The following is a 24,653-nucleotide window of genomic DNA, read 5'->3' as shown; positions in this document are numbered from 1 at the left end:
TTTCTCTCGTTTCAAAGGGAGCCCAAGGTGCCAAGCCAAGCTTCGGGCAGCTAGTTTTCAGATGGTGAATCTGGGACAAAATAACCTCCTTCACCCCCAAAACCCTTCATGGCACGCAACAAAGGAGCAGAGCTCCAGAGTCTTAAGCGCATAACAAGAGCGGTTTTAGGCAGTGTGTCTTTTTAAAGGATCCTGTGAATGGAAATGTAATCTGTGTCTGGGCGGAGGTGGTGTGAGCCAAGTTTTGAGTGCGACTTTACATATGAAATGTAAAACTCTGCTGGAAATCATGACGTGATGCTTAACTGTCATAGCCTTGCAGACTTGCGTTGCTGAATATGAAGCGTGTAATAAAATGTAATGGATAGCTTATAGGAAACCTCACTCGTATGTAAAGTTTAGCCATATTTCTACTGATGTTTTTCTTCCTTCTCCTACAGCTGAAAGTGCCCATGGCAGACAAACCTGGGAGCACAGTAAATTTTCGCAAGTTGCTGTTAAATCGCTGCCAGAAGGAATTTGAAAAGGACAAGGCTGACGACGATGTCTTTGAAAAGAAGCAGAAAGAACTTGAAGCTGCTACCACTGTAAGTGGTATTTTTCCCCATAAATTCTCAGAGCTCCCTCTGAAAGTGATCTCTTTTGAAGATGACAGTCGATTTGGGGGGAATTTTGTAGTTGAGAGTTTCATTCTGTCACTGTGGCTGAGTATAATAAAAAATACTTTTCTTGGTTAGCGGGTTTATACTCGCCTCTTTTTGGTTTTTAGGCAAAAAAGAGTAAACAGGGATAACAGCAGTTATAAATGTAAAACTGGATCTTTTGAAGAGTTCTGTGCTCTGTGAACATGGTTTTTTAGAGCTGTTTTTCTGTTTTACAGCCAGAGGAGAAGACGCGGCTCCATGATGAGCTGGAAGAGGCCAAGGACAAAGCCCGACGGAGATCCATTGGGAATATAAAATTCATTGGCGAGCTTTTCAAACTAAAAATGCTGACGGAGGCTATCATGCATGACTGCGTGGTAAAGCTGCTGAAAAACCACGATGAGGAGTCCCTCGAGTGCCTTTGCCGCCTGCTAACTACCATTGGCAAGGACCTGGACTTTGAGAAAGCAAAGGTAGGGCAGGACCGGGAGTGAGACACAAGGCTTTCAAGGCAGGGATGGAAAAATGGGTGTGGGGTGTTTTTATTTGAGGATTTATTTTTTCTTCACGAATGAGGCATGAGGAAATCATCTGCTCTTCTGTGGATGTTTCATCACGACCTGGCCTCGCTCCTTCCTCTCTGCCCCTTTCTAATAGAGTCTGTGTGATTTTCAACTGTGTTCTTCACTAGCTACTTGTTTCCAAATATTTCATCCAAGCACACTGTCTAAAAGCACTCAACATATCCTATGGGTTTCTTTTTCCAAATAGATTTTTACCTCTTGTCCGTAGTTTCCAAAACATTAAGATTTACAGTTGTTTCTTTACCATTGGAGGCTTATATTACCCACAAAAGCTAACCACTGAATGTATTGTTCGGGTTAAATCTTAAAAAAAAAAACGCTCATTAACTGGCCTAAACCCCCACCTGAACCTTTGTAGATGCCTTTGTTTTGTGTCATCATCATCTCCAGCTCTGATGGAATGAAGCAGCTGTTTTGCAACTGCAGCACTCCAGCATCCTCCTCCCCATTTTCCAGCAAATGTATACATAGCGTGGAGCATTACGCACTCTGTGAGCTTCTCTTGGCGCAGACAATTTGCTTCTCCTTCGCAAAAGTCAGGCTTGGGATGAAAAAGCATTTGAGGGTTTTGCCAGAAATCAGTCGGACTCAGCTCTGGAAACAAACTGAACTAATTGTTTTCAGCTGCTCGGGGAAGGGAGTTCCCTTACAGTGCGCTGGGTTGCAGGGATCACGGCGGATCAATCCTGATCCTTACGGGGAAAGTTCCCCAAACTGTTTTGCGAAGCATTGACCAAAAGAGCATAGTTTACCTCTAATCCCCCAGACTAAATACCCTGCGCTGTTACGGCAGCAGCCTCCGCATTACTGAGGCAGGTTTGAAAGTGCCAGAAGCGGGGATTAAGTTTGTCCACGTGCTTCGGGAAGAAAACAGGGTCTGACTTGTAAGCAGTAGCTGAGGTCACCGCTGGACGAGTCCTGGATGCTGTTTTGGTCTTTGCGAGCATGGAAAGACTGTCAAAGCCAACATTTTGGTGCACTGGCCAGTTCTGCAACCTCGAGCCATGGCACCATGCAGCCTGGGGCAGGCGCGCAGCAGGGAAGTGCTTGCACATGTCATGTTACACGTTGTGAGAAGCTGCCCGTGTCCTGACTTTGGGATTTGTTATTTCTATCAAGATCGAGTGATAATCCTTTATTTATTTTCTATTAATGGGGTAGACGTTTTATTATGTGTTTTTATTGAAGCTGAAGCGTTAGTGATAGTTATAATTAAAGCTTCTGGACAAAGTCCATTTTAAATATTTTCCCCGTCATTCCTAATTTTGGAAACATTTGCTCTCAGAGCTGAAACTTTCCAAGGCAAGGCCAGCACCAAATTTTAATGGGGTTTTTCTTGTTTGTTTAAGGGTTTAGCTAGTTTTTAGTGAAGAGAGTGAAAAACATTTTATAAAACTGTCCTGAAACTTTTTGTTTAATAAAGCTAGAGCCCCCATTTTGGGCAAAAAGGCTTTTTGGAGCCTGGCAATTCAAATTTAGACCTAACGGAGGATTCTCTAGCGATACCATTTTATGACTTAGTGCAAACTGATTTGGATTCCATCACATCACAACTTTTGGGACGAAAAGGAGCTTGTGGAATTTTATACTACAGCTAAACCTGTCATACAGATTCTTGCTGAGAGAAGCAGCTCTTCTGCCCCTGCTTCTCTTGCCTGGCCCTGGCTGAGACATTTTGGAGAGGTAAAGCATCAAAATGATGTGTGCAGGGTTAGTTTTATGCCATTTAGTTTCCTGAGCCAGTTTTTCTTGGGCTGAGGTGAGCACACACACTGATATGAAGAGGAAGAGCTCGGAGGTACAGCAGGACTCTCCTTTTAGGTGGCAGTTAGCCAGTAGATAAGCTTAGCTGGACCATGAAAAAAAAAAAGGATTTTTTTTTTTTTTAATAGATAGTAAGTTTATTATGTACATGCAGAGAGTGTAGATTATTCAAGTAATTAAAAATGCTGAGAAAAGGGTGTGCTAAACAAAGGAGGTGCCTGTAGACTTCTGCCTCATTTCCTGCACATCTTGCACTGTGCACACTCAGGTCCAACCTCAGGGGAGCGCCTGAGGCCCAACACTCCCTTCTCTGGAGAGCAGCTCTGTCCCCAGATGCATTTCTGGCACAGAAATGCTTTAATGCGGAACCCACTGACTCCCTGCCTGAGGGAGCATTTTCATTTTCTTCCAAGACACGTTGATGATGATGTTTCTCTTGTGTAGCCTCGCATGGACCAGTATTTTAATCAGATGGAGAAGATTGTGAAAGAGAGGAAAACATCTTCAAGGATTCGGTTCATGCTTCAGGATGTAATAGACCTAAGGCTGGTAAGTACCAACTCAGGTCGGTAAAAGAGCATGTTCCCTTCATGTCCAGGCTGGCAGAGCTCTCATGATTTACAGCAGAAGTGGGATGTTAGGGGGAGATCTGCACCCCTTATCCCAAAAGTCTGGCTGTTTAAAGACAAGAAATCTATTTTACCTTAATGAAGGCCAAGGTTGTAGACAGGCGAACTGCTTGTCGGGGTGTTTTGGTTCTGCTTAGACACGTGCCCACAGGGGATTCTCATGCCGCTGGTCCAGCCCCGTTGCAGCAGACACGCTTGAGCTCTTTTCACAGAGAAGTTTTGGTTGGTTTCTCCCCCATGGCATCCCCTGTGCTCGTCCCCGTCATCGCGCTGCTCTGCCATCTTCATTTCTGTGCACTCTGGGGTAACTCAGCCATGGGGCCGAAGTGCTCCGGGATGCGTTCCTGACCGGTTGGTGTAAAAACTCTTGGGGGCTTTTTCATGGCAGTGTGGGTCTCATCAAGAGACAGTTCTGTATTAGCTTGTACTGCTAGCACAACCAGGCATCTGCTAGTTGATAACTGGCCATATTGTGCAGGGCGAAGCCAATGGAGTCTGCGCTCTGTCGGGGTGTGACGATGGTGAGTCCACACCAAGTTCCAAAAATGAATAACCTGGTGTAGACAAGTGCACAGACCATGGGGGGAGGGACCTGCCCCTGTTGGAACCCAGCAGGGGTTTTGAATGTGGCCAAGGTGTTAAAACTGGAGTCTCCTAGAGTGAATGGTGACTCTACGCCGTGAATGCAGCTTGCACAGCCCTTCCCCAGCACCTGTAATTTCACTGATGGCAGCACAGCTTCAGCCACAAGACCTGACTGAAGTCCTGAGCAGGTTTTACTCACACCTCAGATAGCTGTTTGGAAGCTGGTTTGGGGTTTTGTGGTGGCTGAAGTCACCGTTTTGACTGCAGGGTACACAAAGATAATTATCCCCAAAGTTGTAATGAGGTTGTAGGAAGATCAAGAGACAGTCTGGTTATTCTGGGGATAGATGGATCTGCGCAGCGTATGGTTGAATAGACACATCAAGCAGTGGAAATGTTTTGTGGAGAGACAGCTCCACCTCTCTCTGCAGGATTCCTGTCTCAGCCATGACAATCCCTGGAGTGGCAAAGCACCATCTCCAGATAAAATGCAGTTGCTTTTTGCTTCTTTATTTTCCAGGTGTCATTTTTTTCCTCAAGCTTTGAGGAAGGGCTCTGATGAACAGTGTCAGTAGGATAGAGAGTGTCAGCAGCCTCCCTCTAGTCGGTGTCTTTCCTCTGAACCTAGAAAAATGTGCCGGATGCTTGGGGTTAAAACGGCTTGGATTCAGTCATGCCTCTCCAAAGTCCGCTCTCACTCCAGCCTACATTCTGCATCAAAACTTAGGGTATATAGCTTTGACCTGTGGTGCTGCAATAACATGAACCAGCACCACAAAGTCTTCCCCAGTCCCTCGGGGAGCAGCCCCTCTAACATGTTACAAGGGTGAGAGGATTAGGCCTCGTTCGTAGTGTTCAAAACACCCCATTTACGGTGCTCTCCTGCAGATATCTCTGAGCATGTGTTTGGTTTTTTTTTCTAGTGCAACTGGGTATCACGGAGAGCAGACCAGGGCCCGAAAACCATCGAACAGATTCATAAAGAAGCCAAGATTGAAGAGCAGGAAGAACAGAGGAAGGTCCAACAACTCATGACCAAAGAGAAGAGGAGACCAGGTAAAGTAAAAGCCAAGTTGGCTGCTCATTTCACTCATTTTGCATCCAGTGGCCATAGAGGGAATCCCACATAAAAGAAAAAAAACTTCTTTTTTTTTTTTTTTTTCCCCTAAGTGTAATCAGCACAGGGAATTGGGGCCTGATTGTGGCTGAGGCTGGAGAAGGAACAGGCTTGCCATGGATTGACTGTGTGGATTTTTCAGGGGCAAATCCTTTGGGTAAAAATAAACAATTGCAGGCCAATAGTGCTTAAGTTTTGCATTCATGCAAACCATATTTGATTTTGTGACAGGCTGCCAGAAATCTGTTATAACAAGTTACTACGTAGGAGTCAGATTTGCCATCCATTCTTGCATACAGCAGAATCTGATTTCAGGAGAATAGCATCTAATTTCAAGAGTAACCATGTTGTCTTTATCTGTTAAAGTTGTGAGGTGTTAATTCAGCCTGAGAAAGCATCTTGGCATTACCTTAAATTGCTGCCAGCCCTTGAGGCTGGCACTACCCGAAGGTGAATTCAGAGTGATTGGGACAGAGGGGGACAAGGAGAAAGTCATCTTTGGGATTCTTTAATACTAAACACTGTCAAATAAAAGTGCCATGAGGACAGGACATAAGGAAAATACACATGGACTTTGTTTTAATTATCTTAAAACTGACATCAGGAGAAGGTAAGGAACTTGGGACTGCCTCAGTGCTTCTGTGTCTAGACTAGCCTAGCACTGCTGAAATCTGGGCTGCAAATGTGGCCTTGGGTTGGCAAAGGCACATTGTCTGCTCCTTTGGGGAGCTTGAGAACATACAGTATGTGCCGCCGTGTCCAGATCACAAAGCCCACGCTGAGAAATCGAACCAGGAAGAATCACTACCAAAACCAGCCCTTGAAAACAGTGAGATCTTTTCTGTCAAGGCTATTTTATAATAATAAAGTCAGGCAAGCTAATTGTGTCATTTTAGTCTGAAGAAACACTCCAGAAGTCATGATTTCTGCACAAAATTGTGCTGAGGCTTAGCAGAAACATGCCATCTTCTTTTCCTCCTCCTGTCGAACTTGGAGACCATCTCCGGCGTTCTCCTGGGGTGCCACGGGAGCTGCGGGGATGGGCTCAAGGGCCTTTGTGTTTGTCGTCTGGCAGGTGTCCAGCGGGTCGATGAAGGCGGTTGGAACACTGTGCAGGGGGCAAAGAACAGCAGAGTGCTGGACCCCACCAAGTTCCTTAAAATCACCAAGGTAGGTGCCAGCATGAGATTCGTTCAGAGCAACAGGAATGCTGAGGTCTTGCCTTACGGTGTCTGTCTGTCTGGCAAAGACCATTATGGTGTTCACAGGTCAAAACTTGGGTCTGGGGACATTTTAAACCCCCGGAGTTAATACTGTCCCTAAATAAAGCACAAAGGAAGACTCTGTTGTCTTCTGAATGTTCCCTTTTTGTTTATTTTGAGGGAAAGGAGTATGTATACGCTTTTTCTCAGGTTCATAGTGTCCTTTTAGTGACCCAGAAGTTCTCTTAGTTAGAAAATCTTCATCCTTCATGATGAAAAGAGACTGAGTGGGGTGTCGTGTGTGACAGTGATGCAGCACATCCCGTGGCTATTACAGAAGGCATCTCAAACAACTGTCTGGTAGAAATCCTTTGCTCCCCCAAGTTCTTCTGACGCTGCTTCTTAGTAGAATGAGGATGCCACATTCAATTTGAAAACAAAACGTTCCTGACATGTCACAGATGGCAGCACTCCAGACTTGAAAGGTTTAGTACGAGAAGAGCTTTATAATGTTTCTGGACTTCTGTGTGGTGCGATTGCATCCCTCAGAATGTAATAAACTTTCACACCCATCCTCCAGATGAGCATCTTCCTGGTTTTTTTACCATTAAAGTGGTGATTTGGGGACATATATTTCAGGTTGCAGATTAGGCAAGCTTGGAGATTTCTCCTTTTTTAATGATCTTCAGAACAGCTTTGGGATTTCTTGCCAAGAACTCTCGTCTTTCACATAAATCATGGCAATTCCTAGACATTCCCTTGTCCCAATTAATGTCACTCTCCTTGTGTTTTACTCAGTGCTTGGATGCTTGGAGGAGCTGTAAAGCAGAACGTGGACAGACTGTAGCCCTTCTGCAGATCAAACGAAGTTATTTCCTTGTGAAAGTCGCAAAACAGACTCCAAAACTTAATTAGCAGGAGGGAGTCAGCCTCCTTTTGTCTGGGCTTACAGCTCATCTGGGAAAAGTCCTTCTACTCCGTTTAGTACAAATACAGTACGAATAGAGCTCGCTCCACAACAGCTGCATTGTTAGGAGGAGAGAGGTGCTCACACAAAGAGATCTGCAGGGTCACAACCTCCCTGTCGATAAATTCACCTACTGAGCATTGTAAAATCAATGTTCTCTTCTTGTCAGACACTACTTTTTCCCCTCCAAGTTCTGCAACCTGTTGTCGTTCTTGGCCCTCTGAATTGTGTTTGTTACTGTGCAGATTCCCCCCAAAGCCGACTGGTAGGTGGAGTGGACAGCAGAACTCTTTCACTCATCACAAAACCTGAACATCTTCCATGTACTGATAACACTGTTTTTTCCTCCTTACTGAGCTGCAGAGTTCTCAATAAAAAGAAGCTCCTGGTCACTGTGAATGTCTTTCACTGACCCTTTGGAAGAGGCTGTTTGTGATACCCTTTGTTGTTTGTGTCCTCTGTCTTTGGCTAGGGTTTGGTCTTTCAAAAACGTGTTAAAGTGCCTTTTGGTATTCACAAGATGAGGGATTGTTGCCAAAAAATACCCCATTTATAATTAAGATGTGCCCTTGTAACAGTATGTCTTGATGTGTTTTACAGCCCACAATAGATGAGAAGATTCAGCTTGTGCCTAAAGCCCAGTTGGGCAGTTGGGGAAAGGGCAGCAGTGGTGGAGCGAAGGCAAGCGAGATGGGTAAGTCAGGAGCGTCCTCACTCTCTGCTTTGCTACCAGCCCTCTGTGCCACAAGGGGATCTGGGGGGAGATGCTCACCCCTGTGTGATTGCCTGTGGGGCAGGACCAGCCCTTTCCCTTCAGTTCTCTCCCCATCACTTGGAAACCAGCTGTTAAATGTTGTGCTGTGATGCCAAGGTGTCAGCAGCTACTGACCTTGTCGCTCTTGTCTGTGTTGTCTTTACGATCTCCCAGACTCCTTACGACCAAGTGCCACTAGTTTGAACAGATTTTCTGCACTGCAGCCTCCAGTCTCATCTGTATCTGCCTCATCCGCATCTTCAGAATTAGATTCTCGCAGGGCCTTAACTAGGTAAGCTTTGGCCCAGCGCTGACTTGCCCTTCTGCTCTCTGTACACCCGTGTTCTTCACTTGCTGCTCTAGTTACCAGCACACAGAAATAAGAGAATTTCATTGAGTTTCCAGGAATGGCTGGAGCTTTTTACCCCCCGCTGTGTACTTTGAGTTAACTTAAAACACATGCATATTTTATAATATCATAGGAGAGACAGGTGGTATTAATTTTTAAAGTCATTACAGTGAATGGTTTATTTTCCATGTTTTCAGTCACCCTTTATCTAAGGATACATTTGCTGGTAGTTTATAACAGGTTAAAAACTTCAGGTAAAATGTAATAAACAGGTATGCAGGTTGGTTCCAATGGTTGTGGATTCAGCCAGGTCAGCGGGTTTATTTCTCCAGAAAAACATGCCTAAAACCTTGTAGAAATTTAGGAGGGCTCTTAAAACCCTCTGGCTGGGTCTGACCCTTCCCATCGGGTGTGACCAAGCCCACCTGAGGTTCCACATCATGCGATGCCTACGTAAGGCTGTGCCGTGCTCTCACACACCCCAATTTCATCAGGGCTACAGCCACTCCAGCTTGTAGCATGAAACATGTATTAACCCTCAATAATTTATCAGCTCCAGACACAGTTTATAAACGTAAAGTTCATTTAAAGCGTCACTGATTCTCCCTTCCAATATGCAGGAGCTGCTGGACTTTTTCTTGGGTTTGTCCCTCTGATTATTTCACTCCTATTTCACCAAAAGCTCTGGCTGCCTTGGAAATTATTCCATTTTGGTATCACTGTGTCTGTCTTACTCATTAACACAGTAATTAATAGGGCAGATCCTTGTCACCTGGTGCTGGTAGCCTTCCCCATTAAGAAGCTATTTCTCAATAAATGGGTAAAAAATACACCACTTATAACATTTGACAGTAAAACAGGGCCTTTACATTATAAAATCCACCATTCTACATCCAAAATGGGTGCTGTAAGACCTCACTGCTTTTCCAGGAAGCGCTGGCTCGGCCTGTCCACACTGTGGATATTTGTGTTTGCGCATCTCTCAGACTTGGGTTAATTTTCATTATAACCTGTGTAGCTACAACCATAAAAAATTGAGACGACAATCGTGCTGGGTTTGGGTTGTGTTTTTTTTCCCTGCAGTTGCTCTGAAGCTATCCAGTATCTTTTCTGACATTACCAGCATTGTGAGCGAGGGGTTACTCGTGCCATAACCTTTAAGCGCGGGTGTTTTTGTTCCGCAGTCGCGGGAGCACGGGCAGGGAGAAGAACGACAAACCTCTCCCACCTTCCCTCTCCCGTCCCAACACCTTCCTACGGGGCAGCAGCAGTAAAGAGCTGCTGCTCGACAATCAGGCACAAGAGGAGCAGCGGAGGGAGATGCTGGAGACGGTGAAGCAGTTAACAGGCGGCATGGAGCTGGACAGGAACAGCACAGAGGCGGAGAGGAACAAAGCCAAGGAATCTGGTAAGCGGCTCTTCCGTGCTCAGGGAATCTTGCTGGATGTGTGAAAAAGCATAAGGGAAAAATCTATCAGAAAAAGCAACAGATTTCCGTGCAGCGGCGTGAGGATTTGGCCCGCAGTGACGCATCGTCAAGCGGCAGTAGCTGTGATCTGCCTCCCAAAGGTTTGTAACACAACTGATTCATCCAGGCCTTGGCGTCAGCTCCTCTCGCCGGCTCCTCCTTAGGATTCAGCAGAGTTGAAAGGCTGCAGATAGCAGCAGAACGTCACTCCACGGCGTTGGCTTCCCTGCTCATATCCTGCCGCTGTTGCCGCTGCTTTACAGGCTCAAAAGTCCCCAAAATCAGTGTCAGTTCTGCAGAACCACTGCTTCAGTGCCCAGTAAGGCCATAATGGCCCTTTCCAAACATCTCCTGGGGCCAGAGCAGTGATTTGGGTCTGGGACAGACCACGCATGGCATCTTTTTAGTGCTGCCTTGTTGCCAGCCCCGCTTGCGATGGGATCTCGGGGCGGTGTGGCATCAGCACCCGCTGTCACCATGTCAGCGCTGCCGCTCCCGCTTTCTGCCCCTGCCAGCCTGAGATGAGTTGTTAGTGAGCAAATACTGAGGACACTTAGCATGATGTTCCCGGTGGACAGAACCTTTGCAGTAAGTAGAGTGTTTTGCTCCGTCCCTGGGAAGCATCTAGAAACTGCTACCGTGAGGAATTCATCTTGACTGCCACGGGCCAGCACACGCTCGTCATGAAGCTTTGGGGCTTTGTTAAAGGGCTTTATGGGGACCAAGGTTTTGGGGATGTGATCAGGAGATTGCTTTGGGTTGCTGCCCGTTGCAGTCAGCGTGTTTTAAATTTGCAGCATGCTGTAACAGCTCAAAGTTTAATTATTTAATGTTGATAGAGAGCTTTGAAGGTGTTTCAGCCTGTGTCACTGCCAGCTGTGTTTCTACAAGAAGGTTGATATACAGAAATATTTAGGAGTTCATAGTGGGAGAAACGTAGCCAAGAAAAAAGTGGCCTGTGCCTGACGATGGGGCAGGGAACACACCCTGCTCTGGTGACTTCTCTTTTCAGAATGTCGGGTCTGAAAATGATGCTGAGTTTCCTTTTCCAAATGTGGGGTTTTTTTCTTCTGTTCCTACCAGCCAAGCCAGAAGCTCCCCCAGCTCCAGTACAAGAAAAGCCTACGTTATCAGAAGAGGAAATAGAGAGAAAATGCAAATCTATCATTGATGAGTTCTTGCATATTAATGATTTTAAGGTAAGCAAAATGAAAGCTTCACTTACTCAAGTCCCATAGACCTTTCTGCTAGGTTTTCTCTCCAGGAACTGTGTCTCTGTAAGCACCCAGCTAGCACAGAGGTAGCAGGAATGTGGGGCCCGTCAAAATTCGGGCAGCAGCAGCTCCGTGAGCATTTTGAGGACGGTTGTCTTCCAAACTTGTTTTCTGCCCTGGTAGTAATAGGAGAAATAGCCCAGCTTGTGTGTTTTAAGTAGCAAGATATATCTGTATCTGTCATGAATCACTGAGCAGCTCCATAATAACAGCAATTTTGGAAGCAGAAAAGCTAGTGGGAAAATAAACTGAGGTTTTCATTCAGTTATCAAAGCATGTGCTGTTCTGATCTGGAGGCAGATAAAGCAATACTAAATATTGAACAAACCACTCCAGAGTATTTTTAATAAACATTGAAAATTACTGAGCAGCTGTCATCACTTCCTAGTTAAAGGTTGAAATTTTGTTTCCCTTGTAGATGGATTTTTAGCTTGTCCAGGGAGTTTGCAAAATGTGTTACATTCACTGCAAAGCTGATTGGTTTGATCTTTTGCTGAAATAAATTTTAAAAACCTGCCAAGTTTGAAATGGCAGCACTGGTTTCTAGGACTAGAGTTCCTGGTTTGGCACCCTAAAAGCAGAGTTGCTGCCTGCACTTCACAGGGCTTCCAGATAAAATCGGAAAGAGGAATATTCTCATGATGGATTGTTTCGGGTTCACGTTTAGTTATCAGGATAAACTATTAAATCCCAGTTTGGAGGGGGAAAAAAAAGCCAAACACTTTGATTTGAGGCATCCCCCAGCTTGCTGGCCCAGCAGATCAGCAGGAGGAGTCAGGGGCAGTGGGGCTGGATAACAAAGGAATCTCCAGTCCTTTTCCTTTTTGCAATAGACTTCAAAGTCTGACCCCTGGGTGTCTGGGGTTAAGGGGCTGCTGCAGTTTCTCTGCTTGCAAATACAATGACATTTTTTTTATGGCTGGATGGAAACAGAGTTGAATTGTGATTTCAAAAGTACATCAGATAGAGGCAGCCTGTTCGCACGAGGGGGTTGCTTGATAATTGTAAATCCTCAGCGCTCTTCAAACGCAGCAAAGCTTCTGACTAATTCGGCTTAAACTCACGGTAACGCACGAGTGTGTTGGTGTAGTGTACGGCAGAGGAATAGCTGTTTCTCACAAGTTTAGTCTTCAGTGTTGAACCTGACTGTAAATTGAAACCGCTGAGCTGCACACCGGTGTCAGCGACAGCAGCGTCCACCCGCGGCACGGTCACCGCTGTCCCGGAGACACCGACAGAAGAGCCCTGACCCCAGCCTGCAGTCTGGGGCTGCCAGGCTTGTGACCTGCAGAAAAAACAAGTCCTTCAGGGCCTGTAGAAATGCATCTGGGGCTGCCAGTTCTGGATAACTGAAGGCATAACCTAAGACAAAGAGCAAATGTCTAGTCAGGAAACCTGCTGAGATCTGTTGGGCTGAACAGAGAATGTCAGTGGAAGATCTTTGCTGATGACAGTGGAGATTTTTGAAGTGTGATATTGAGCACTTCTCTGAAAGTCTCTATTTAAGAGTGTTTTATTCGCTTAGGTTACAAAATGTACATGCCAGAAAGTAGAGGCTTTATAAAGAGGAAATTCTCCTCCAAATGCTACCCACCTATTTTCTGCTGCTTTATATGCTGTGGGTTTGTCACACGGGCATTTCTGTGCCAGATCAGCTCAGCAATGAATCTAACCTAATGTCCTTTTTTTGACTTGGCTTGATATTTGATGAAATAATAGGCGTTTTGGTGGCATCCAGAAGACAATTCCTGTCCTTTCACTGAGCAGTCAAACTGTACCCTGGAGCCTGATTGTGTATTTTAAAAATTGTTGCCTGCATGGTATAAATTCTCATCTTTTTTTTTTTTTTTATTATTATTATTGCTATTCAATTGCCATCTCAGTGGTGATTTGTGATGAGGTTCCATAGCCTGGTTCACCTTTGCCTGGAAGCTTCACTAAATACTCATTTCCACACAAAAACAAGGTTAGCAGTCTCTTGATCTGCCATCAGAAAAATCCCCGTACTGTGTGCCAGGCGCTAAACAGCAAACGCTAAACAGCAAACCCTGAACTATCTTAGAGTAGAAAACGTTTTTCTGCCCCGTTTTTTGACATTTTCAGTTGAGCCAAATGATCCCGTGTGTCGTTCGAACAGGAAGCGATGCAGTGCGTGGAGGAGCTGAGCACCCAGAATCTGCTGCCTGTTTTCGTGCGAGTGGGAGTGGAGTCGACGCTCGAGAGGAGTCAGATCACCCGGGATCACATGGGCCAGTTATTACATCAGCTGGTGCAGTCGGGAAAGCTGAGCAAGCAGGATTTCTTCAAGGGGTTTGTATTCTGCCTGTAGAAACGGATGGTTTGCTTCACCGTGCATTGCAGATGAACGCTGTAGTGGAGAGGGATGAGTTCCCACCTTGCTTTGATATCCTACCTTCTCCACACACCCGTTTTGAAGGAGTATTTTCACCTGGGTGTATTTATAAGTAATATACTTATTGTAATACTTCAAAATGTATTACAATAAATGTATTTCAGATGCTTTAGCGAATGTAAATATTTTCATATTTATGTAAGTATTTATTTCTAAGCAAATCGGCGTCTATTTAAATGTGTGTATTCAGATTTCTGTTTTTTGATGCATTTGTCAGTGTTTGCCTTTTGGCAAATCACTGAACACGATTAAAAGAGGAGGAAGGAGTCAAAAACCTTCACATGACCTTAATGCCTGGAGGCTCTGTAGCCTGGAGTCCTGTGACCCAGAGACCCGCAGCCACGCTCCCACTGGTAGAACAGGCTTCACCCGACAGTGCTGTTTCTCAGGACAGGTCACCCTTAAGGAGCAGACGTGTCCTCCAGGAGCTGAAGAGGAGAATATGTGCCAGATGTGGTATCAGACGGGCTAGACCTTCCTCAAGAGGTCTGAGTTTCAGCTGCTGGTTCATTCCAGCTCTCTGGGTTTTGTCTTCCCAGCTTGGATTTGAACTGATGTCCAGTCATAAAACAATCCCTGCTCCCAGGGGGGTCCTCAGCACCACTCAGTCCTCGCTGGGGCTTCGAGCAGGATGATGAGAACAGGGATAACCGTGAACAGCAGCCAGCAAACGAGCAGATGAAATAACGCTTTCAGATACTGGGTACTTAGCCCTGTCTTGCTGCTTTTATTTGAATTGTGCCTCACGGTGGTACCGCTGACCGCTCCGGTGGTGATCTCCCCATGCCTGTGTCTGGCAGTGAATTTTGTCATGATGCAATCCCAGGGCTCACAGAGAAGGTTTAGGCAGCCTGAGTTCAAAACCATATGGAACAGCAGTAAAAACAGATATATCCACAGAGAGTACACTTGTCTGTGTCCACGCGGTCACTGATGGTCAAAACGACTCGTTTGAAGAGATACATTTCCTTAATGGATTGTGATTAAAACCATTCCTGTGTTTCCTGGAGCGTGGGTAAGTGGTTGTGATGCCAAATAAGCAGGATCTCAATGAAATAGTGGGACACGTTGTCTGAATGTGGCATAAACCAAGTGAAACAGCTCCTGAAGATGATGAAAAGGCAAGTGGTTGTTCAGCGGGTGCGTGAGAAGAACACCAAAAGCCACTACACTTATTCACACAAGATAAATTACTGTGTAATTAGGGGTTAGGGGCTGAGCACTGGTCACAGCACGAGTCTGGAGAGACACACTACAGGAAACCAATTTCTGGCAGAAACACTTGGACAAACCTAGGTAGCGCGGGATGTAAAGAACAAAGCAAAGGAGGTGGTTTCTGGGTTTGAAGCACAAAGGAAAATACGTGTTTATAGTCGCTAAACTGGACCCCAGAATATCTCAAGGTTTTCAAGAAGACATGAATCATGATGAAGACTGGCAGGAGAGCCAGAAAGATGATCATCATGTACCAGGCATGGGAAGTGAAGCCACCCAGAAGGCTTTTATTGGAAAGAAGAGTTTTGAGTGATTCTGGAAACTGTATCCACTGTTGGGGAGATATTTTGTAATTTATCCTGCCACCTTTTTTGTTCTGGACGGAAACCTCCCTCTGGTGTACTGAACTTTTTTCTTGTGTCGCATACATACTTACAGACATTCTGTTGATTACCTTACATTTGGACCTAGGTTATTATTAATCCCCTTTCTGTAAATGTTTGGATACCTTTAGAGAAGGCTCCATTTCCATTTAGTAGACTTACAGACAAAATTGCTTTTTAGTTTTACAGGTTTTGCTAGTTAGGAAACAATTTGTTACTGTGATATAAGAATTATTGTCAGTGGAGCTTTCCTGGATGTATCTGCTGGTTTTATGGAAGGCGATGTGCACGTATGCTCCATGTTACTGCAGAGAGAAATCCACTCCTGGCAGTTTTGAAGCACTAAAAGCATAAGATGGCAATTGGCGTTTTTTGTTACCTTTGTGATTCTCTTTGCTCCTCTTTTCTGTAATAAGGGATTTTTAAAGTGCAGATTTGCTCTGCAGGAAAAGTCTCAAATTAAATTGTCTTTAATGTTTGACATTTTCCTTTCTTCTTTTAAAGCTTTTCAGATACCTTGGAGATGGCGGACGATATGGCCATAGATATACCCCATATTTGGTTGTACCTAGCTGAGTTGGTGACCCCCGTGTTAAAAGAAGGAGGAATCTCTATGAGAGAACTTATACAGTAAGCAATGCTAGTTTTTCCTGCTGTCAGTCGAGCCGTGCTGCCTGCCTGGCTGTGCTATAGTATTTTCACAGCGTGGTTCCCATCAGCAGATAAAAGATGAGTAGCGTTGGAGGCTCAGCTTCTCCTACATGCTGATGAAAGGTTTGCTGCGCATCGTTCGGGACTTGCCCCAGAAACAAAGCTGTGGTGGGAAGGGAGCTTCTTGCTCCGTACTCACCGTTCAGGGGTGAAATAAATCTACTTCCATCCTGTGTGTTTCAGCTGAGCTAAAAAATAACCCCAGTGTTGTACAGTCGGAGTCATTTGAGAGCACACCGAGGCTCTGAGAATTAGACTTGGAGAGCAAGGTGTCGCTCGGGAGACTTTATGTCTCAGAGTGTAACAGCTGCCACCTGGGTGTTGCCTTAAACAGGCACAAAACCTTCCCTGCAAGACTGGAACCTGCTTCCAGGACCAGAGCTTCTGTATTTTGTACATATCCTTACATATTCAGGGATAAACTAGAAGCCCGTTGAATGGTTCCCTTTTCCTGTAAGTAGTGTATTAAGAAAAGAGCCTTTTCCCCCAGAAGGGTCCTGCTACCTGAATGCAGCATCCCACAAAAATGAGTAGATTTGAGGTTACAGAAAAATAAAATCTTTGTAATTAGTCCTGTTGTGGCAGGTGCACTGCATCACTGAAGTGTCTTTTATCAGCAGTGCTAGACCACATCCTTTACCCTGGGCAGAAGTCGAAGGTGATTTCCTGCCTCACTGTGATCACTACCCCTTGCCTTGCGTTCCAAATTCAAATTATAAGGAAAAATATCTGGTTTTCTTTCATTCTAGAGAATTTAGCAAACCTTTGCTTCCTGTGGGAAGAGCCGGCGTCTTGCTTGCTGAAATCTTGCACCTTCTATGCAAACAAATGGTGAGTGTCCAGGCGTTGTGCTGCTAGCGGGAGCGTTGGTGCAGGAACCCCACACGTTCCCCACGTGAAGACGTTTAGGGATGGGTCAGCCAGTCCAGATAACCCAGGAAACCTGACTCTTCATCCTCATGTCAAACCTTACAAGGTTCCAGAAAGTTAACTTTTTTTTTTTTTTTTTTTTTTCTCATCGCTTTTCCCTTTTGCAGGTACCTTTGCACCTGGCTTCTTCCAGAAGCTAGAGTGCTGAAATACTGCAAGAGGGACATTCTCAAGGTATTTCTGGGCTGACCAGAAGCAGCAAGTGCCGGAAATCTTGCGAGAGGGCTGTTCTTGCAGACCAGAGAGGTTCTGTGGGTTCGGATAAGCTTCAGATGGCCTCTCTGGGTGCTTATCCAAACTAAACCTGCCAACTCTTAAGATTCACCCATCACTAGGGGTAGTGACACCTTTTCACCCTGTAACTTCTAGAGCTCTCTTACACATCTCACAGCTGTGTGTCCAAACAGTTTGGTGGTTTCCCTATGACTCTGTCTCCATTTTTACTGCACTTTGGATATCCAGTGTCTATTTTCAACCCTGTAAGATCCCTCACTTGCCTTTTTTTTTTTTTTTTTTTTTAAAGCATGCATTCAAATAAGGTCGAATGTTCCAGGAGCATTTCAGTCTAGCAGTGCAAACAGTGACTTTTTATTTATTTATTTTAGTCTTATGCTTGTTTAGACAGTCGACTTGCATTTATTTTTCTCTGTTCTGTGAAAGACAAGCTGCTGTGCTCTGGGGGTTGAAGCACAGCCTTGGGTTTCTGTTTCTGCCACAGCTTTCTAATTCGATCTCGTCCAGGCCAGTACTTGGACTCGGGTATTTCAATGGAGTATCAGTCATCTCATTCAGATCTTGATGAATCATAGCCAGAACTATGCACAATTAGCACTTAGTGATTTGCATTGTAAACTTAAAATTGTATTGTGCTTTGTAAACTGAAAACCAGGCTGCTTTTATCAGTGCTTACCTTAGGCTACGCAGCGATCTCTCTTGTTGCGGGTGCTATAAGGTAAAAGTTTTGGCAAAGCGTTTGGGTGAAAAGAGCTGGTTGTTAGCAGTGGTTTTATTCCTGTCAGAATTGTCTGTGTGCTGTCTTGGGCAGGATACTGAAAGAGCAGTGTGACATTAGGGGGTGCGGAAGGTTGAACTCTATGTGCTGGAAAGGCGCTTTTCTCAAGGTTCCAAATAAATTCTAGGAACTTGGTATTATGTACCTGGATTTGAGGCTTGATCTCTGCACAGAAAGCAGCCGTGTAAATAATTCTTTTCTAAAAGTACCTAATTTACTGGTGCCTTAATGTCAAGGCAGGGGGAGAATGAGTCACGAAGTCAGTTAATGACAGAGTCAGGAGAAGAATCGAAGTCATCTAACTGCCAGCTCTGTGTCACGGCCGTGGGAAACTCTGCCTTGTTCAGATGTGCCACTTTTCCAAGGCAATCTCTGGCTGAGGTTGTTGCAAACCCCCGTGTCACATTATGCCTTGTTTATTACCCATCACCACGGTGTTTGACCACTTGACAAGATGTGTAGACCTGGATGTACCATTTCTCTTGCACGGAGTTTCCAGACGTTTCATTCCTGGGCATCTTGTTTGGTGGCTGAACAGTTCTTTATTTCTCCTGACACAGCTGCACCACTCTGGCTTGTGTAAGCTCCCCTGGTTGTCTCTCAAATCTTTAAAATGAACAAATTGTTTGTGTTTTAGAGCCATAAGAAAGTGGGAGCCTTATGGAGGGAGTCTGGCCTCAGTTGGAAGGACTACTTGCCCGAAGGGGAGGATGTACATACCTTTCTCATGGAACAAGTGAGTTCAGAGCAAGCATCTGCTTCAGGATTTTGGCCCCACGTCCTGTTAGTTCGCCCATTTCCATCCTGTTCTTGGGTATATTTGGAATGGGATGTGGGGTGAGGTGCTTCCCTCACTGCCTCGGGGTTAGATTATTTCAGCACCTCCTTTCTGCAGTGCCGGGAGGACGGGCTCCGATCCCGGGCACACACATCTCCTGTTCACTGCAGGGAATGAACTCGAGAATGAGTTTTGCAGCAAGGACAGACAGTCTGCAGAAGGGCCAGAATAAGTGGTGGCAATTACTCAGCCCCCTTTGCATTGGGGTGTCAGAAGGGCAAGGATCCAGGCTTGATGGAGGGCACCTGGCCACTCTTCCAGTGCTAAGGAAGAGGCTGGGGGTCTCCCCGTGCAGCTCCAAGCCATCCACTGCCCTGGTTTAGCCCTTAGGAAGTGCTGCACTGCAGGAAATGAAATGGATTACCAAGGCCTGGGGCTTGGTGAGGGGACTGTAGATCCTCTGTCACATTTTTGCTGTGAACCGGGGCGTTAGCTGCAATTTTCTTTGAGTGATTTCCAGCTCTGGTAATTGCGTTCCAGCTCCCCGTCATTTCAGTTGAGCAACGTGCACTTCAGTTTGTGCGCGCTCCTATTGCGCAGGGCTGGAGCTGCTCTGAGGTGCCTGATTGTCTTTGCTGGATAATGTAGTTCCCACGTGTTTGTAAAATGCTTCCTAATCTTCGGAACAGAAAAAGCGTATAAATCGTTGTAACGCTAACTTAGCAGCTGAAAGTTGCCAGAAAGCAGAATGAAGTGCAGCTTGCTGCCTCAGTTTGGTAAATTCAGCGTAGGAAAGTGTATTTAACTAATTCTCACCATCACTTCTGATGTTGCAGAAGTTGGACTTCACGGAGTCCGACTGTTCCAGTTCCTCAGAAGCACTTTCAGAGAAAGAACTCTCTGCGGAAGAGCTGAACAAGCAGCTAGAAAAACTCATTGTTGAGGACAAGGCGAATGACGAACAAATCTTTGACTGGGTAGAGGTACAAAGACTATTTTCACCCTCCCTGCGCACAGTTCCTTAACTGCTTTTGTAAATACTTTCTCACCTAAAGGAGCATCTCTGCAGGCTCCTCCTTGGGCATAGGACACTAAGGTGATTAGGTCTGTGCAATCAACACTTCTAGAGAATTAAAATCTAAAATATAATCAGGCAGTTATTTCGTAGTAAACTTCAGGAATAAATAATTTTGGCCATATTAACATAAAACTGTGTCACTGCCTTTTAAGTACTGTAGACTTTTTGACACTGATGAATACACTGCTTCTGGCTACTTAGTACATTTTAGATGCAGAACACTGCTACATTCTTTTTTCCCAAAATATGGGATAAAAGCTTCTCACTGTTTTTTGCAACATGACTTACACAAATTCCCCCTCCCCACACCAGCTGCATGCCCTGCCACGACGCAGAAACGTCCTGGGCAGTCACTGAGGGCGCGTTGGGCCAGGCACTGTCAGAGGAAACACAGCAAAAGAAAGAAGAGGAAAAATTCAAAAGCCCTGTCAATCCACTGATGTTTTGCCCTCTATCTCTGGCTGCACCCTTTAAGCCAGATATTTAATCTAGTGTCTGAATGTATACCTAACTTGATTCATTTAGATCTGTGCTTACAGCTAAGTCTTGGTCAGGTTCATTTCCGTTATTTCTGTTGCGGGAGCGATGCATTAGCAATGTCATTTTTCTACTGCTGTTAAAGAAGTTGTGAGTGGAATGAAAGCAGAGCTGAAAATCTGGGGACACCCACAGGCTCTTTGTAGTCTTGGACAAGTTACATAGGCATTCTCTGAATTTCTTCTACAAAGCAAATCTCCACCCAAGGAGCACACTGTAAAATTTGTTGAAAAAGCCTAAAACTCTTAGAAGATCTATGAGGGCATTGCAGAAGCCAAGCGTGGTTGCTTTGGTGTGTTTCTCAGGACAAATGGCTGCTGGTGGGAGTAGCCGGGCGGTGCACTGAGCGCACGAGGGCCGTGGCTGCGTGCTGACGTACCTGAGCGAGCGTGGGGCGGCGCGTGGGAGAGCTGGGCTCTGCGAGAGGGGGTGAAGGGGGTTTCTCCTGCAGCAGCAGCTTTCGCTGAACCAGAGCTTGCTGCCAGGTTCAGCAGTGGGGTCTGGAAGCGGTTGCTCTCAAGCAGCGGCCTGTTTTTAACTGGTCCATTTACTCCTGATTTCAGGCTAATCTAGATGAAAGCCAGATGAGTTCACCTACATTCCTTAGAGCTTTAATGACAGCAGTATGTAAAGCAGCTATTATAGGTGAGTAACTTGCAACGGAAACACCATGCAAACAAAACACGCAAAGAATTATTTTCTATTTTTTTAGGCTTATCACACGCTAAGACTTTTGCAGGGTATTGAATCCCAGCGCTGGGATATCCATTCCCCCTGTGCTGGTTACGGTGCTTTCGAGACCCCGGCGTGTCCTGGTGACCTTGCGTGAGCAGACATTTCAGACGACTCTGAGTAATACCAGATTGTTCATTGATTTTTCTAGTGAAGGTGGAAATGTGCTAGACGTTATTAAGATAATTAGCATTTCCACTCCTGTGTCAGCAAGTACGCGTGGGCGCTCCACCACCGCATATCGCCACGTGCGAGTTGGAAGCGTGGGTTGCAGAAGAGAAGCCAGCCTGTGTGTCTCTCTTCTTAATAGTTTTATGTCCAGAGCTGCAGTTCTGGAATGATGATTTATGTGGCTGACTTGAATGTACAGCCCTCGGCTGGAAATGGAGGAGAGAGGGGTTCCTGAGTCGGATGTACGAGCCTCAGACCCTCGGGGGGTGCTTGAGTAAAGCGCTGCAGCCAGAAACAGCGGCTCAGTTCACTTTGTTTTCTTTAACTTTACTGTTGGCGTCTGGCAGGGCAAAAAACTGCCCTTGTAAAGCACCCGGGTCTGCTCTTGGCTGCGAGAGTCACACTCGGTGGACAGAATGGTCTGAACTTGATCTTGTGGTGAGGGGAGGGACAGCCCAGCCCCGTTCCTCTCCCAGAACAGAACCTTTCTGATGCCACCTAGTGTTAACGGCGGAATGACACAGGGCTTGACTGCCAGTGTTTAAGGGTTCCTGTATCAGGAACATCTTCTGGTTTACATTTTGACCTTGCCTCTAATTGAGGGTTGTTTTTTTTTCCTTTTGTTTTCAAAATATCACTTAATTGTGTTGCATGAGCTACTTAAAAGCTGCTGCATAATTTATCCATGTTACTGATGGACTTCTAACCTGTATTTTTTATATATTCCTGATTTCCTGTGTCATATGCAGCTTATGATTCTGTTTCTGCCGTAGTATTTTTAGGAAAAAAAAATAATTAAAAAACCTGCTATATAACTGAAATTTTAGGGAAAAAATATATGACTTTTTAAAACCCTGTGTAACTGAAGTTTTAGGGAAAAAAGATACGATTTTCTAAAAACCTTCCATATAACTGAAGTTTTAGGGAAAAAAAGGTAACCATTTTCTAAAAACCTTCTATATAACTGAAATTTTAGCCCTAGCCATTGTACACATTTTGGATATCCAGTTGCCTGTGGAAACACAACAATGTGGCTACAATTCTCTGTGTGTGTCAGCAGGCTGGTTAGGGCCAGGGTGGCTTCATACACAGGCTGAATTGGGGGGACTGGAAGAACCAAGCCATCTATCAGAAATACTTCCTGCTGTTTCTCATCCTGTTTTCTCTCCATGCTGTAGATAAAAGTGATTGCTATTTGAATAAATGAAGGCAATTAAAGATCCACCCCTGCATCTGTGTGCCAACACTGACCCTGTTTTTCTTCTCTTCCCCTCAGCGGACTCTTCTAGCTTCCGTGTGGACACTGCTGTTATCAAACAGAGAGTGCCGATCTTGCTCAAGTACCTAGACTCAGACACAGAGAAGGAACTACAAGCACTTTATGCACTACAAGCATCAATAGTAAAACTTGATCAACCTCCTAGTAAGTGTTGCCTCTGTGCTGGGGATTTGAACCCTGATGGTATAAGGAAAGGTGGTTTTGCAAGTGTAAAATCTAGCGCCAGAGTCTGGGAAGAGGATGTGCTTTTCCTGGGAGTAGAAACAAAATTTTACCTTTGTATGTAGCAGATGAGAGAAAACAGCATACAGTGGTTTCTGCTAGTCTGGGTTCTGGCTTGTAGAGCAGACAGTTCCCCTAATGCTTGGCCAGAGGCCAGCTCTTGATTGCTCCTTTAAGCAGCCATGCAGAAAGAAGGACAAACCTCTGTTGATCAAAAAAGAGAGGAGGGTAAAAAAATAATCTGTGGACTTTACAATACCTGGACATGTGAGAGCACCAGGCATTGTAATTGCATTGCTGCACCACAGATGTCTGTGAACCTGGGGGGAGTAAAATGAGCTGGATAACTGGTGAGTCTTGTCCCAGAGACGCTGCAGGCAACTGCTGCTGGAAAAGAGGCGAGGGAGTTGCCAAAGGAACAGGGACTCTCAGGGAGTCTGCAGCACAAAATCAAAGGGTGCCCCAAACCACCCGACTGGATTGTCCTTAGCTTTAAGGCGCTAGTTGTTCGTTATCCCTCCTGCTGAGCCGCGAAAAATCAGGTGTTGGAAAGGAGCCAGCCTGCTGGGCTGCACGATCCAGCCAGAGATGGGCTGCTGGGGATTCTGCTTGCCAGCCCAGCCCTACAGAATACGTTCCCTAGATAATACATTCCCACGGCTGCTTTCCCTTTTCTGCGGAGCATGTGTTACCCAGCGGCGTCGGAGGGACCTGTTTTCCCTCTCAGCTGTGTGTAACCAGCCAGGAAGCAATAACTCGGTAACGGGCCTTCCCTTCGCTTGTATCTGCATCCCTCGCATTAAAGGTCACGTTAATCCCCTTATCCGTAACCGTGTCTTTGTCCGCTGACTGAAACGGCGCAGGACTAACAGCTGTTCTCTCCCGTTATTCCATTATTGCAGATTTGTTGCGGATGTTTTTTGATTGCCTGTATGACGAGGAGGTAATATCGGAGGATGCCTTCTACAAGTGGGAAAGCAGCCAGGACCCAGAGGAGCAGAACGGGAAAGGAGTAGCGCTCAAATCTGTCACAGCATTCTTCACGTGGCTACGGGAGGCCGAAGAGGAGTCGGAGGATAATTAAAACTTAAAATACAGAGAGAGAGAAAGAGGAAAAAAAAAAAAAAAAAAAAAAAAAAAAGAAACAGTTTAAGTATTTTTTTAAAAAGTTTCACGTCTTCGCCAATCACAGTGCAGCAAGGCCAATTCTCGCGCAGACCCCCCCCTTCCCCCACACATGCACGAGTGGGAGAGGTAAAAATAGATAAACACAAAGGTGATCATGGAGGAAAAAAAGGTACTTGAAAAAAAAAAGTAAACTTCAAACCTGAGGGCGGGAGCACTAAACCAAAATACATGTATTATTTATAGAAAATATTTTCTGTTTTAATCTTTTTTTTTTTCTTTTCTTTTTAAACAAGGACTCATACTTACAAAAACACAAAGCGAAACAAATCTGTTTAGCAAAAAAAAAAGTTGAAAACTTTTAATTTATTATTTTAAGGACTGCAAATGCCAGTGTAATTTTTAAATTTGCAGTTTCTGTAAACAAATTGTATAATAGAACAAAAGCAGAGAAATAAATTTCCCTCCCCTTCATATGCACCTCAGTTTTGTTTCAAAGCATGATAAATAGACAAAACTTTCAAGGGGGTTGGGGTAAGCTAGATGAGGAAGAGATCAATTTTTTTTTAATTGTCATCAGATTTTTCTGCCTGCCTCTCAGCTTGCTTCAGAAATTTAAAAAGAAAATAGTAATCAAAACGTACATAACCTTGGAACAGAAGGAAATGCATTTGAGAAAACCGCTGCGGACCAGAGTGCTCCGAAAATAACTCATTCAAAACAGTGCTAT

General features: G+C 45.1%; 1 protein-coding gene across 12 annotated transcripts in view; it reads left to right on the top strand.

The window, feature by feature from the left end:
- The window catches only part of EIF4G3 (eukaryotic translation initiation factor 4 gamma 3), a 147,785-nt gene extending 123,842 nt beyond the window's left edge, over positions 1–23,943 (top strand). For all 12 annotated transcript variants that reach the window (XM_074925090.1, XM_074925096.1, XM_074925095.1 and 9 more), the window contains 17 exons: positions 441–587; positions 881–1,117; positions 3,437–3,541; positions 5,130–5,262; positions 6,399–6,493; positions 8,093–8,186; positions 8,421–8,538; positions 9,780–10,003; positions 11,147–11,262; positions 13,475–13,647; positions 15,853–15,978; positions 16,809–16,890; positions 18,639–18,737; positions 19,616–19,762; positions 20,958–21,039; positions 22,574–22,720; positions 23,701–23,943. In XM_074925090.1, coding sequence (XP_074781191.1) covers positions 441–587; positions 881–1,117; positions 3,437–3,541; positions 5,130–5,262; positions 6,399–6,493; positions 8,093–8,186; positions 8,421–8,538; positions 9,780–10,003; positions 11,147–11,262; positions 13,475–13,647; positions 15,853–15,978; positions 16,809–16,890; positions 18,639–18,737; positions 19,616–19,762; positions 20,958–21,039; positions 22,574–22,720; positions 23,701–23,882 — 2,307 coding nt within the window. In that variant the 3' untranslated portion in view covers positions 23,883–23,943. The remainder of the gene's footprint in view (positions 1–440; positions 588–880; positions 1,118–3,436; positions 3,542–5,129; positions 5,263–6,398; positions 6,494–8,092; positions 8,187–8,420; positions 8,539–9,779; positions 10,004–11,146; positions 11,263–13,474; positions 13,648–15,852; positions 15,979–16,808; positions 16,891–18,638; positions 18,738–19,615; positions 19,763–20,957; positions 21,040–22,573; positions 22,721–23,700) is intronic.
- The last annotated feature ends 710 nt before the right edge of the window (positions 23,944–24,653 follow it).

Source organism: Athene noctua, chromosome 22 (assembly GCF_965140245.1).
Source record: "Athene noctua chromosome 22, bAthNoc1.hap1.1, whole genome shotgun sequence".
Taxonomy (NCBI): domain Eukaryota; kingdom Metazoa; phylum Chordata; class Aves; order Strigiformes; family Strigidae; genus Athene; species Athene noctua.
Note: the sequence above shows the minus strand (reverse complement) of the source record. Positions and strands in the feature narration are given on the sequence as shown.